General features: G+C 49.2%; 1 protein-coding gene across 4 annotated transcripts in view; it reads right to left on the bottom strand.

Annotated features, from left to right (window-relative positions):
- The window catches only part of TCF20 (transcription factor 20), a 112,791-nt gene that overhangs the window by 42,348 nt on the left and 55,402 nt on the right, over window positions 1-15,041 (bottom strand). For all 4 annotated transcript variants that reach the window (XM_040490663.1, XM_040490660.1, XM_040490661.1 and 1 more), the window contains exon 2: window positions 7,541-13,237. In XM_040490663.1, the coding sequence (XP_040346597.1) occupies window positions 7,541-13,237 (5,697 nt within the window). The remainder of the gene's footprint in view (window positions 1-7,540; window positions 13,238-15,041) is intronic.

Here is a 15,041-nt window from a genome sequence, read left to right as displayed (position 1 = left end):
TATCAGAAGACACTAACCAATACTGCACCTGAAATGCCACACACCCTGCTCTCCCCAAACAAGAGTAAAAATGAAAAGAAAATGGTTGTTTCACATGCAGGGCAGCCTCCCTTCCTGGAAGAGGCACTGACGGCCCGCGGACTACAGCTCCCAGGGTGAGCTCACAGGAACGCATCTTCACGAGAGCACGAGAACGCCACTCTAGGGCAGACACTGGCCCACAGCCTCGCCAAACATTACTCGGCGCACCTTCCAAAGAGTCACTCGTGCTCCTGACAACCGTCTTCACAGCAGGCACTATCAGTCTCCATGTTTTATAGATGAAGAAGGTGAAGCACACGAGCTAAGTAAGTGCCTTGAGCAAGTGACTAGCTAGGAAATGCCAAGTCCTGGATTCACACGAGGCAACAGGACTCCAGGGCTCTCACGGGACCGCCACCTCCCCGGCCGCTGAGCAGAACGGCAAAGGCACGAAGGCGAGGAGGATCTCTGAGGGTACCATTAGGCTGACTGGATTTTCCCTTATCAGACTTCTTTTCAATAGGAAGATGGGAAGACACCGGCCTGCAGCTGGAGGCCTTCAGGTCCTACAAAACTGGCCTTGGCCTGGGGCAAGGGGTGGAGGACAGTATGGAATGAAGGAAGCCCCACGTCCTGGAAAATCCAAGCTCTCGTGCAGGGAACCGTGTGGCACGATGCGTGAATCACAGAACCCTTCCTGACAGAGGCCGGGAGCCCTCCTGCCAAGTGCCGTTTCCCATACACCAGTGTGGGACCTGGGGCCAAGGCTCCCCGACGCTGAGGAGGGAGTGAGGGGCGCTTCCAGCGTTCAAACTTCAGAGCTGTACCGGTTTTCTAGAGGGACCCAGACAGCTGCTGACGTGAAACAAATGCCTACTTCTGCGTGCTATCTCATCACCTTAGCTCTTTTAACACATCAGCAGTAACCAGTTCAACGGCTCAGGAATGACTTATTTGGCCTAGTATGGAGTAACCTGTCGATATTCTTGTTTATGGTCCTTTACCTTTGGCATTTAGTCTATTCCTTATAGCTTTTATTTTATAATCAGGTGTAAAGTTTCTCTCATTATCCCTCCACCTCTAAAAGAAACAGATTTTAGGAAAATTCTTTCAATTTGTCACAATGTATTCTGTAACACAATATAAGCAACAAAATTCAAAACTGCAAATTTCATGATACTCCTTAGAATTTAGAAAAACCAAATCCTGAAAGTTAACCTTCCTCTGGAGGTTAGTGTCATGGTCATCACAGGTCGTGTTGAGAAAAACAGGTAATAAGATAATCACACAACTCTGTTATCTGCTGAAAGTCACAGGAATAGAGAGATGCATGAACCCTGGTGCCTGAATGGGTGATACAGACAGGCTGGGACAGAGGTGTGATTTGTGGCAACAATGATGAAGTGACAGCCAGAGAGAGGGGACCAGAGAGGAAGACAGTGTAAGGAAGCCAGGGCAGGGGGTGGGGGGGGGAGGGGGTCCAGGGGAGGGACCGTCACCGGGGGGCATGCGTGTACAGTGAGTCAAGAGCAGAGACCAGGAGCCTAGTGGGAAACCTTCAGCAGGACCTGGGCAGCCTCCTTGGGTGGGTGACAGTCCATTACTCACTCAGGGAACACAAACGGAAATTCAGGGAGCATAGGACAACGCCTTTATTTCACACATAACCAGAGAGGCAAACTGACCTGTTTTTGATCATTTAACATGCAGTTACGTTTTCATAATGTAATAGATATATTAATACTTTTACACTTGTGAAATTATGTTTTTTGTCACAATTTAAAAATGAAGGAGAATATTAGCCTGTTAGAGATGGTGGAAGGATCTATTTAAAGTTGTATTAAAAAAATTGGGGCGCCTGGGTGGCGCAGTTGGTTAAGCGTCCGACTTCAGCCAGGTCATGATCTCGCGGTCCGTGAGTTCGAGCCCCGCGTCAGGCTCTGGGCTGATGGCTCAGAGCCTGGAGCCTGTTTCCGATTCTGTGTCTCCCTCTCTCTCTGCCCCTCCCCCGTTCATGCTCTGTCTCTCTCCGTCCCCAAAAAAATAAATAAACGTTGAAAAAAAAAAAACATTAAAAAAAAAAATAAAGTTGTATTAAAAATAAACTTTAGGGGCGCCTGGCTGGCTCAGTCAGAAGAGCATTCAGCTCTTGATCTTGGGGTCATGAGTTCGAGCCACACGTTGGGTGTAGAGATTACTTAGGTAAAACTTAAAAAAGAAAAAACGAAACTTTAAATGGAATCTTTAATACATTGATTAAAAAAAAAATATTAACCCCAATCTAGTTAACACACACTGTGGGGTAAAAACTTTTTAAATTCCCATGGAGGTTGTTAAGAATCTGTTTGGAAGGGGAGTGGTCAGCCGGGGCAGGGGGGCGGGGGGGGGGGGTGTGGAGGGGAAAGGAGGGAACAAGCAGGCCAGCTCTTCCCCAGAGCAGGGCACACCAGGGATCCCTGTCTGCTGCCACAACCCTGAACCCTGAAGGCCTTCACGTTCTAAAGGTATCAAACATGGTTTCTGTACACCGAGTTATGCGTATGTCTGTTTCGAGGCAACTGCCTCTGTCACAACATCGTGTCAGATCAGAGGTCACTGTGGGCTCACATATACAATCAGACCAAGGTAAATAAACAGAGGTAAGAGTCAGACAAAACCAGAGGACTGTGCAGAAATGAACGGATTAAGTCCCACACTCAGAAAAGGAAGGAGAGCAAAGGCCATCTGCTTGAACAGGAATGTTCTAGTTTTCAGCAATTTTCACAGTGTGACACTTACAGGGAGGGAACTGCTGTCTCTCGAGGACTTCATATTATTTTGTTATAATATTATGCTTGTCAAAACACCTGATAAATGCATAGGCCAAAATGGATCTCTAATGAAATATATGTGGCCTTATCTCAACATGATAGGGTTGAGAGGATGCTTGTTAAGCGCACTGCAATTGAACGCATCTGCTAAAACCTAAGATAAAACTAGACTCAAAGTGGCCTTGACAAATTGAAACAGCATCTATCAAATTAAATAAGAGAAGGCAAGTTAGTGTAATTTTAATTTGTTCTCAAGTACATAAGGAAAAGGAGAATAAAAACCGGGCAAATAAAACAGAAAAAGAGCCTGTAGTCATAGTGGAACATCGGTCAGCTCAAAAAGCTAAAGAAGCATAATTTTTTAAACCATTTTTAAAATCAACACATCCATCTGAGTGTGTTTCACTAAAGCCAAATCATTCTTTATTCTGAGGGTAATGGAATGGTGCTGTCTCCCTTCCTATCTCATTGGGTGGCTTGTGGGAATAAAACAGATATGCAAGTGTACAGAGAAATTAAATTCAATATACAAAGCTAGCACTCTACTCCAAAATGGATGTTAAATAAACAGAATGGAATTGAGGGAAGAAAAAGTTTAGTAATTTTTAAAGGGTGATGGCATTGAGAGTGCAACATAAGAAGATAAAGATTCAGCTGTAGTATGAGGTATATTTAAGATCTGTCATGAAACTACTATGTTCTATGTCAATTATACCTCAATTAAAAAAATAAGATTGGTCAGCTATTTGTCTGAACCCTGTTATTAAAGGAGATGGTGGAATCTGCAGCCCTGAGGGGGCCACCAGAGAACCCAAAAATCTAATTTAGAGCCTCTACTATATGGAAGAAGCATAGGGACAAAATTACTGCCTTTATGCCTTTTACCTTTAAATGGAGCATTCCAACTTTTTATCCCTTAGGACAGATGATTAATTTGAAGTACTTTTGAAACAGCGGAGGCTGAAATTAAGATTTTATTTTTTAATGTTTATTTTTTTTTATTTTTGAGAGAGAGAGAGAGAGAGAGCACAAGCAGGGGCGGGGCAGAGAGAGAGGGAGACAGAGAATCCCAAGCAGGCTCCGGCTGTCAGCGCAAAGCCCGATGCAGGGACTGAACCCATGAACCTCGAGATCATGACCTGAGCCCAAGTCATATACTCAACTGACTGAGCCACTCGGGCGTCCCTAAAATTATTTCTAAAAAACAGAAACCACTTTCAATTTTCTCCATCTAAAGTGCTTCATGTTCTCCTAACCACCTAGTCCATGGCAGCAGTGGGATGGGGATGGGCGAGAGAGAATGATTTATCATATTCAGTCTATTTGTTCCCACTATATAACATGCCAGATTTTACTTTGGGATCAAAGCTGACAAGTAGTAAATAAGCTAAATTGTGACTTTCTGAAGACACAGATTCCCAATTAGGAATTTTAAGAGGCAAGTTTGCTGGTCACCAACCTTTCTGGGGTGGAGGGACTTGTGATTTAGTGTGGTCACATTATTCTCGGGTGTCTTCTACTTTCTATAAACTAGATGTGGACTGAGACACAGGATTTAGGGATCTGCTGGGCAGGAGTCCATCCACCTGCTGACAACCGGTTACCAATGACTGCCCCAGAATGTTCAACAGTTTAGACATAAAAGTTACTCTGAGAGGGGCACCTGGGTGGCTCAATTGGTTAAGTGTCCGACCTCGGCTCAGGTCATGATCTCAGGGTTCATGAGTTTGAGCCCCGCGTGGGGCTGGCTGCTGTTAGCATAGAGCCCGCTTTGGATCTTCTGTCCCCCTCTCTCTCTGCCCCTACTCCACCGGTGCCATCTCAAAAATAAACATTTAAAAAAGTTACTCTGAGAGAGATTAATAATATTCTATGTTGTAATAAAGAAAACACTGGCAGGGGTGCCTGGGTGACTCAGTCAGTTAAGCTTCTGACTCTTGGTTTTGGCTCAGGTCATGATCTCATGGTTCTTGAGATCAAGACCTGCATTGGGCTCTGCACTGACAGTGCAGAGCCTGCTTGGAATTCTCTCTCTCCCTCTCTCTCTGCCCCTCCCCTGCTTGCCAGTGCAAGTGCACATGTGCTCTCTCTCAAAATAAACAAACATAGAAAGAAAGAAAGAAAGAAAGAAAGAAAGAAAGAAAGAAAGAAAGGAAGGAAGGAAGAAAGAGAAAAAGAAAGAAAGGAAGGAAGAAAACACTGACAGGTGGGCAGGGACACATACCTAAAATAACAAACACAACAAAACAAACCACCAAATATGGCAGGCAGGCCACCAGCAAGATGAGTACTGAGGCCACCAGTTGATAGAGTACTGAATACTCAGGATTGACTATTTACAGAATTTTGTACTTAAGGTCTTAAATGTTAGGTCCCTTTAGGACTTGTGCATTGTAAAATGTCACATGTGTACGAAGTAAATGTGTTTCAAGCCTGGGGATTGGGAGCAACTCTGGTGATGGAGAGGAAAGGAGGGAGAAAAAACTCACGTGGGGGGAAAAGGCCTGAGAGGGAAAGGCAAGCCCCTCGTGTGACTGAATCAGAATGTTCTAATTTAAATTATGTTATCAACTTCACAGGGCACCTGGGTAGCTCAGCTAGTTAAGCGTCTGACTTTGGCTCAGGTCATGATCTCACAGCTTGTGAGTTCAAGCCCTGTGTCCGTCTCTGTGCTGACAGCTCAGAGCCTGGAGTCTACTTCGAATTCTTTGTCTCCCTCTCTCTCTGCCCCTAACCCACTCACATTCTGTCTTAGTTTCTCTCAAAAATAAACATTAAAACATTTTTTTAATTAAAAATATATAAACTTCCCATTAATTACATTCTTTACTACAGTTTACAGTTTTGATTTCCTTTTTATCAGAGACTGATCAATTCTGGAGACAATACAATGATAAAATATACTGCTTTGGGGAGAAACGTAGGGGGAGAGGAAAAGAATGTCCAAGAATACTATGATCCTGGCTGACACAATCCTTTTTCACGATGATTAAAAGTCATCAGTATGTTTGTCCAGCGTGGTAAAATTTAAATATATATGAATACAAAAACTCTTACGTGATTCAATATCATAGACCCAACATACATTTCCCACATCTGTTCCCCTCCCAGAAAGATAAAGGGAATAGCTTCTATGACATGGACATGAAGGACAAGGACATGAAGAATGGGAGAGGAAACAAACACATGAGAGATGTCCCAATTTCCAGACGCTGGAAATCGAACAAAGAGGGTGCGAGCCAACAGTCTGAGAGGCACAGAGAGGAACGAGTGCAGCGGGGAGCCACTAGAATGCCAGCCACTGTGGCACAGAGCCTGGAAAGGCACAGGCGTCTCAGAAAGTGGGGCCAGCAACCAGGTCGTTGGCTCAAAATTTTAAGAGGAGTTAGGCCTCTAACCCAACCCAATTCAAGCAGTCAATGGTCCACCTCCCAGAAGGATATCTGGAAAAGAGAAGTTTCTTGAGAGTATCAGAAATAAAGATAAATAAATCTTTATTTAGAGCTGAAGAGAGTGTGGAGAAATTAGAACAAAAAGGCAGAGAGAGAGAGAGAGAGAGAGAGAGAGAGAGAGAGAGAGAGAACACCCAGTAGAGAAAAGGCAAAGCCAGAGGATTAACTCAAGAGGTACGATACCTAACTGACAGGATTCTGGAAAGCACAGAGAAAAGAGAAGGAAGGAAAGTATCCAAGAAACAACACACAACAAACTTCCTCAACTGGAAGGCAGGAGTTTACAGTCAGCAAGGGCTGACACAGTGAGTGAAGAGACCCACCCCAAGGGCAACTGAGAGGATCCTCAAACCTTCCAGAGGAGGAAGGCAGCACACACACTAAAGCCTGAATCATAACAGCTCCTGTCCCTCAACTGCAGCACTAGAAGCTAGAGGACAAGTCAGGAGTCAGGACTTGAAGGCAGTGAGAGAAAATTATTCCAAATCTAGAATTCTATACCCAGCCAAACCTCGATTAAGCAAGAGGATGGGATAAAGACATGTTTTTGCATAAGACAAGATCTCAGAGTATTTACCTCCCACCACCCTTCTCCGCAAACTCCTAAGGGATGATGATGTCCTGTGCGAGCTGAGGGCGCAGGCTAAGAAAGGCGAAGACATGGGGTTGAGGAAACAGCGTTCACTGGAGGAAAGAAGTGAGTGATAATGACGACGAATGCCCCAGGACAACAGTTACCAAACAGTCCTAAACAGTAAATACCCTGACTGTCAGGTTTGGGTCAGGGAGATGTGGTCCAAGGAAAGCCATAAAAACATGAATTAATAATTCTAGAGAAATGGAAGAGTTTTAGAAGAAAGGAAATATAACCGTGGTATACTTCATAAGCGTTACAGAGTCAGATGTTGAAAAACGGGGGAAAAGGATCCGTGAATAACACAGACAGCAGTAAAAGCTTATTGTTTACAAACAGGAAACTGGCAGAGGAGTGGGCGGTCGGGTTCGAGGAGGGGTGTGTTCTGGTAAGCGGTGCCACACCGACGTGACTTTGTAACCCAGGGACCCTTCTTACCGATAAAACAGACGTTAAACAAATCTTCCAAACTACTTCATTTTCTGTCCATCGTTTGAGCCTAGGGGCTTTAATCTGGAGGAATTACCATGCGATACAGAACAACAGGGCTGGAACAAGCGAAGGCGGAAGGAACCGCGCAGAAGGGACAGAAAGAGCAAGCTGGGAAGGGGCTTTGCACTCACCATTTCTCTGGCTATTTCCAGCGCCTCCTGCAGGCCATAGAGCCTGCCGCACACCAGGTAGATTCCGTTGGCCCAGAGAATACAACCCTCATGGACCCAAAATTCATTGCTGTCAAGAGGTAGTTCAGGGATTTGTAACTCCAGCTCGGGACCACCTTCGGAAGTGGTGGGCACGGAGGGCTTTGAGTCCAAAACGGTCTTTTCGCCGCCGCCCTCGGTGGTTGCTTTCTTACAAGGGAGCCCCCTGGACAGGGACCGAGGGCCCCCGCCACAGTCTTCCGAGCGGTGTCGCCGCTTAAACCTGGGGTGGGCGGCCAGGCTCCTCTGCTCCTTCTGCTGCTGCTCTTCCTCCTCCTCAGTGTCCGTCTTGGAGCCGTTGGACGCGCTTTTGTGCCGTACCTTAACCTTGCTCTGCATTTCCGTGGCCCTCTTGGGCGGCGGATTCTTCGGGAGAGTGGCTGCATAATCTTGGGGATAAAAGGGTCCAAAGAGGTCGCCCATGTTCCGGTAACTGGCCCACTTGCCACACAGACAGCAAACCAGGTGCCCCATAACAGAAGACTCTGTCACGACGGGGCCCTGCAGCATGAAGGACGAAGCCGGGAGCACCTTGCTTTCAGTGCTGCTGGGCGGCGGGGTCAGAGACCTCTGACCCTTCCGACCCCTCACCAATTTGGTCTGTTCTTCTTCTTCAGCATTGATGATTGTACACACGGCTCCAAGTTCACACTTATTTACTACATGGATATAAGGGAAAAAAGACTTGTTCTTGGCGTCGGTTTTATCCAGTGGCTGGGTGGCATACTTTAGTTTGATCTCAGGTTCTTGGGGTTCCACGATGGGAACCGCCTGTTTGGTTTTCCGCTTCCTTGGCTGGGCCCCAGGCTTCCTTCTCTCCCGCCTTTGCCTCTGCTTTTTTGGCTTTGGCTCTCCATCTGCAGAAGCTTCTGGTATCTGAGGGGGCTGAGGGGGTGGAGGTGGTGGCTGCTGTTTCTTCTGCTTGTTCACACTACCGATGGGTCTCCCCTTCTTCTTTCCTGACGGGAAGTACCCCTTCGGGGGGAAACCCTCTTGTTTGGGGGAAATCGTCACTGTATCGCTCTCCTTGTCTTCAGCCTTGGGGTTTGCCTCAGGGGCCGACACGCCCGCTGGAGGTACATTCTTTGCGTCAGAAAAGATTAAAGGCGCAGTCCCACCAAGGGAACCATCTGGTCTCCCCTGGTTACTCCCAGGCTTCTGTGAGGTGGTGGACGTCATGGTGCCAGGGGGTTCCTTTCCAGCGGTGACCGTGTCTGGGTGTGTTTCGGTCTTCACTTTGTCGTCCCCACTGCCACGCCACTCCTCGGAAGACCTCGCCAGGGGCTTTTCTACGTTCAAGTCCTGGCTTGTGGGACAGACTAGGTCAGATACCAGCTCACCTTTTCTCTTCTCCATCTCGGCGTCCGGAACAGCCACACTCCCACCTTCGGGAGGGCCACTCTTCAAAGACAGTATGTCATCGAGAGTAACCGTGTCTCCCCCGGCCTCCGCGCTGTTCGAGGATGCACTCCTCCTAATATTCGGGGACGTGATCTTCTGAACTATAGCCTCCAGTTTCAACCCCCGTCCTTTCCGAGGGGGCAGTATTTTGGTCTTAGCAGGGCTCGTGAGGGTGACGGCAGGGCAGTTCCTGCTATCTGGACTCGGAAGGTCCTTGGAGGATTCTCTCTTAGGGACAGACTTGACATCCTGACTGTGAGAAAGATGCGCATAGGAATTGAATGCTCGATCGGCGCCTTCTTTTGGTGGGTGAAGGAGGCGCCCTTTATCTTCGGTGTTACTGTTTTTCACATCTTGTGACTGCCTCTTGCTGGGGATGGGAGAGATAAAGGAACGCACCCGCCTCCGCATGATTAAGGGGTTTTGAGAAGAATGATCCTCTTGGCCTGGAAGCCTGAGCATAACATTGCCGGGTTTGGATGACTGTGCGGTCTCGGCGAGCCCGTGCCCATCGGCCTCGTGGGGGGGTCCGTACCTTTTCTGATTGGACATTCCCGGAGGGCCGCTGCTTTTGGCTGGAGAAGTCTGTCGGGAAAGATCCCAACAAGATTCTTGTTGTAGCTTCTGGGAGCCATGCTTCAATTCAATGCCTTTGTTAGACAGACCGTCACTAGACATGAGGCAGCGCCCGCCTTCCTGAGCGCTGGGGTCGTGGTAAGTCCCCATTGGTGGGCCATACATCATACCGTCTTTGTCGTTTTTCAGGGGGCTCCGCACCCTGTCGAGAAACTGCTGCTGCCTCGGGCTCTTCCGTGGTCCCTCCTGCCTGTGCTGTGCCGCAGAGATTACTCCCTGAGCAGAGCTGCTGCTCCAGTCTTTGTATTCCTCTTGTTGCTGTTGGTACATCTGTCTCTTATAATGGAGCTGAGAATTCAAGCCTGCGTTGGGGTCCCCATAAGCATGAGCCCGCGTATTTGTGTGGTAAGCGGAGGCCAGGCTTTCTGAGTTGGGAGAGAAGGGAGCGTGTAAAGAAGTCCGGTTGGCCCTCTCCGAGAAGGTCATGTGTGGGTTCATGTGATGAGGGTCTCCCCCTGGGCCTCTGCTCCTCCCAGGAGACATCTTCAGTTTTTCTGAGAAGTCATGATATTGCGAAGGGGACCGACCCCTCATGCCCTCCCGACCACCGACTCTGCCAGGGACCCGCCGCATTGGCGCGGGTCTGCTGTCCTGTGGGCCATAGTCTGAGATGGAATCGTGGGCTGCTCCAGGGCTGGCATTGCCGCGGTAAGACTCGTGCTTGATGCTAGCAGGATGGCAGTGGTCTCCGGATTTCTTGTTGTTGAAACTAGCTTGAGATTTGGGTGGTTCAAAGTCTTCTTCTTTTATCTGCCCGCTCTGGGATTTCAGCTTTGTTTCCATGGATACCAACCCACCCGGAAGAATGACCGACTGACTTAAACTTGGATTGAGCCGTTCACTCCTTGCGAGTCTGGCGTCAGCACCCATGTGTCCCAGTGAGTGAGCCCCCGGGTCCCTGACAATCTGTCTTAGTGGAGAAATATCACAGATCACTGATCTTCTTTCAGAGAGGGAACCCCCGGGCTCATGAGCCGATGACTGGGGCTCTATTTCAAACTTTCTGGGAATCGGATAGTCAGCCAAATTGATCTGTTTCATCTCAGGAGCCGTGCCGCTTGACTTCCTCTCCCAGGGGCCCCAGTGCGGGTTTTCTAGTAGGGACCCAATGCTTTTGTTCAAAAGGCCCCTGCTAGCCAATTCATTGGTTTGACTGACCAAGACGTTAGGCCTCGTGGCTCCTTCCAGGCCACCAGCCATGCCCTGATGCTCCTGAGTGCTCCTAGAATATCTCCTGTCAGGGTGGTGGTGGTAGCCCTGAAGCACTTCCTGCAGGAGGCTAGGGAACTTCTCATTTCTACCCTTTCGCTCCCCGTGGCCAGTGAAATCACCCTTATCTTGTCCCGTAGGATACTGAGGAAAGCTACTGACGTTTCTTGGCACAGCCGACCCGAAACTATCTTTGTAACTGTAGCGCAGGCTTCCAGGAGATTTGCTGGGCTCACTTCTGCCTATAAAACCAGGGCCCACCGTGGAGTGCCCGCTCTGGCCATTTCCCTCTCCGTTGTGGTTCGAGTTATTATCTCCATTCTTGTTTCCTTTGCTCCCTCCCCCCGGGGGCTCTGGCTGTGGAACTGATGGGTGACTGGTCTCCTTTGCCCCACCAGTGCTGGGTGGCCTTTGAGTGACTGCAGGATCATCCTCTTGGGAGCTTTTATCTTGCCCACCAGGCTTTTCTACCCGACTTGTCATAGCTTCCCGGGAGACAATCACCCCAACCGTCTTCTCATTGACTTTTGGGTTGCCCTCGGATGACAACGGTGCGTCCTTAGCGCCTGGCGAGGCAGCCTCTTCTCCGGCTGCAGGACTGGCATTGAGTCTGGGGGCTTCGTTCTGAGTGCCTTGCGCTGGTGAGGAGCCAGCTTTCTCGGAGGCTCCGCCCTTGTAGGTGGTGTCGGAGCTGGTGCTCTGGCCACTTAACTGCCTCACACGCTCGCCTTGATCCTCAGAGCTGCTGGAGCAGCCTCCGTCCAGCGACTCTGCCATGGGGGACTTCAGTTGTTCTTCAGGCTGTGAGGAGCCTTCGGAGTTTGTGCAGCTGTCTGCTTTCTTAGAAGACGAGGAGGGCCTCTTGGAGGTCTTCTTCTGAGGTGTCAGGGCATCAGAAAGTAGCATGTGCTGAACGGTATTAGGAAGATTGGCCACTTGAGTACTCAGGGCGCTCAAACTACTCAGCCCAGGATCTGTCAGTCGCTTTTCTGGCACTCCTTCTAGTCCAAACCCTTTGAAGCCTGCAGCATGAGAATTAGGGCTGGGCATCATTGAGGGGGTCGGGCTGAGCTGGGGCATTAACTGTAAAATTCTGTTTCTGGAACCCATGGGCACACTGCCTTGCCCGCACTGGAGGCTCTCCCCACTCTGCATCAGAGGAGACGGGGTGGAGCTACAGCTCGGAGACTGAACCACCGAGGCCGCGGGGGAGGGGTTCGAGATGGGGCTGAAGTTCTGGTGGAACTGCATGGGGGACCTCACAGGAACCTCGGGCTGGCTGTACTGGCCCACCTGGCCCTGCAGGGGCAGCTTGGTGGCAGCGTTGGCGTACTGCATCACATGCTGAGGGGGGTGCTGCTGCGCCTGCTGCGCCTGCTGCTGCGGCTGCTGCTGCGGCTGCTGCGTCCCTGGTGGAATCTTTGCCTGTTCAAAATTCTTCATAGATTGAGGCTGATAGCTGTAATTTGATTGTGTCCCATAGGCCTGTGCATTAGAACCCACGCCGTGTCCTTCATACTGGGATCCGGCGTTCACGCTGTAACCGCCGTCGTAGCTCTGTCCCGACTGGCTGAAACGCTGTGGCGAAGGGAAGGAGGAGGAGGAGGAGGCAGCAGAAGACTGGTAGTGTTGGCCGAACTGACCCACTCGGAGCTGGTACCCGGCAGCAGAGGACGGCAGAGCTGAGGGCCGCTGCATCGGCTGCAGATGGGACGAACCGGACGCCGGCTGGCCAGTGGCTTGCGGCAGAGGCTGATGGGACTGGTAAAGCTGTTGTCTCAACTGCTGTACCTGCTGCTGCTGCTGCTGCTGCTGCTGCTGGCTGGAGGCCTGCTGCTGGTACTGAGCGCTCCCTGGAGAGAAGGGCCCCGTGTAATCCTGCTGATAATGAGACACACCGCCAAGGGCAGAGTGCTGTGCTTGAAACTGGCCCACGTGACCCTCGCTCCCATACTGATTGCCAAAGCTGCTCCCCTGGGGGGGTCCGTAGCTCTGCACAGGCCCCGAAGGCCTTCGCTGAGGCGGCTGCGGGGTTCCCGACGTCACGGGGTCTTTGCTGCCCGCCATGTAGTAAAAGTCTCCAGCCTCCTTCCTGAAACCCTGGTAGCCCTGGTGGCCAGAGGTTTCGCTAGCCATCGCTGCCGCAGCCGCCGTTCCTCGTCGCCCACCGCCGCCGCCGCCGCCGCTGCCACCACTGCCGCCACCTGCACCCCCAAAATTCTGGAACATCTGGGCCTGACGAGGGCTGAACTCTTCTATCCGGGATGAGCCGTGTACCTCCTGCGGGTAGCTCTGTTGGTCTCCGTGGTAACTGCTTTGCTCCCGGAAGGACTGCATACTGTTCAGCAGCACGGCAGCAGGCCAACAGCCCTCCTGGAAATGGAAGAGGAGACAGGAAAATATCAGACACGCATCTCCTCCGTACAAAGAAAATCAAGTCTAGATGATGGAGGGGATACAATCATTCAGACGCCCAGATGAAGGGGACTGGGCTGAATCTCATCTCCTTTGATTTCTTATCCTATCCCTTTCTGAAAATGCAAATAAGTGGGGAAATGGCCTCAGGAGTGAGGCAGAAGCCTGTGGCAGCATGAAAAGAAACAGTCTGGATAAATACAAATTTAATACAGAAAAAACCCTCATAATTAAATAAATGAGCCCCCAACATTCTATCGGGCTAAAATATGGGGCTGTGCTATTACTATTAATAAAAAAAAAAAAAAAACAAAAAAAAAAACCCCAGCAATTTTTAAGTAAGTCTTCCAGTTACAGTGGGGGAGTATGAGGAAAAAAACACTTTCATTTATTTGCTTTCGTTATTATTTGTCTGATCGCTGAACTGAGTCTCAAATAATGATGAGGCAGTCACTCCACTGGCTGTCCCACCCTCCCCAACTTTGAGCAACAGAACTCAGTCTCATGTCCAAATGCATGCGATTGCAGGTTTCCTGTAATTACTGACTGGTGACCCCAGGACACTCAACTCTGATCAGTGTATGGATCCCCTGATTGCTGCAGTCATTCCTCACAAACTTAGGGCTTAACCTCTTTCTTGACAAGCAATTGTGTGCAAGGCACTCCTCCTTTCAGCCATCTGTCCTTAACTCCCAGGGACAAAGGACTAGGCAGCATAAGCCAAAGCAGCAGTGACTTTTCTTCCAGATTCTTTTTGTAGGTCTGCAAGAAGTTCCAGCACCTCTAACACCCACACAGATTTTTATTTGCCAATCTAGTATTCACAGAGTTATAACTGGCCATTACTGTGAAGTAGGAAATTGAAACAGTCACTTTGGAAGACAGTACAAAATATAGAGGAAAATAAAAATTCATCAGCTAGGACCTAGACTCTTCTCAAAGTCATCCGATTAGGTCAACAGCTTGCATTACCTTTGCTGATGTAATAGCATGTAATGTACTACTCTTCTTAGTCAGTCAAGAGAGGATCTTATTTTTTTGCCTTTTGCCTGGGCCTGTCTACTTCTCAGGGTTAGCTGAGTAAAACAAGGTCAAAGAGCTCCAAAACTCTTTAAAATCAGTTACTTAAAGAAGTTGTGAGGGGCACCTGGGTGGCTCAGTCAGTTAAGCGTCCGACTGGCTTAGGTCATTTGTGGGTCTGAGCCCGGCGTCGGGCTCTGTGCTGACAGCTCGGAGCCTGGAGGCTGCTTCAGATTCAGTGTCTCCCTCTCTACCCCTTCCCTGATCGTGTTCTGTCTCTCTCTCCCTCAGAAATAAACATTTTTGGGGCGCCTGGGTGGCACAGTCGGTTAAGCGTCCGACTTCAGCCAGGTCATGATCTCGCGGTCCGTGAGTTCGAGCCCCGCGTCGGGCTCTGGGCTGATGGCTCAGAGCCTGGAGCCTGTTTCCGATTCTGTGTCTCCCTCTCTCTCTGCCCCTCCCCCCGTTCATGCTCTGTCTCTCTCTGTCCCAAAAATAAATAAACATTGAAAAAAAAAATTAAAAAAAAAAAAAAGAAATAAACATTTTTTTTTTTTAATTAAAAAAAGTTGTGAAACACATCTAAGTTAGGGTAAGTGAGGGCAAAGTTTTCTTACAATGGCTTATTAAGCTAGTTTCTTCTTCTTAGTTCCTGCTCAGGGAGCTGACAATAATGCTGCTAGCAGGTAAGTCAGCAATCCTTTTCAAAGTTAAGCTGGAGTTCGCATCTCCAAGCCCTAAG

The sequence above is a fragment of the Herpailurus yagouaroundi genome, unplaced genomic scaffold, assembly GCF_014898765.1.
Source record: "Herpailurus yagouaroundi ecotype Mexico unplaced genomic scaffold, PumYag 182, whole genome shotgun sequence".
In the NCBI taxonomy this organism is placed as follows: domain Eukaryota; kingdom Metazoa; phylum Chordata; class Mammalia; order Carnivora; family Felidae; genus Herpailurus; species Herpailurus yagouaroundi.
Note: the sequence above shows the minus strand (reverse complement) of the source record. Positions and strands in the feature narration are given on the sequence as shown.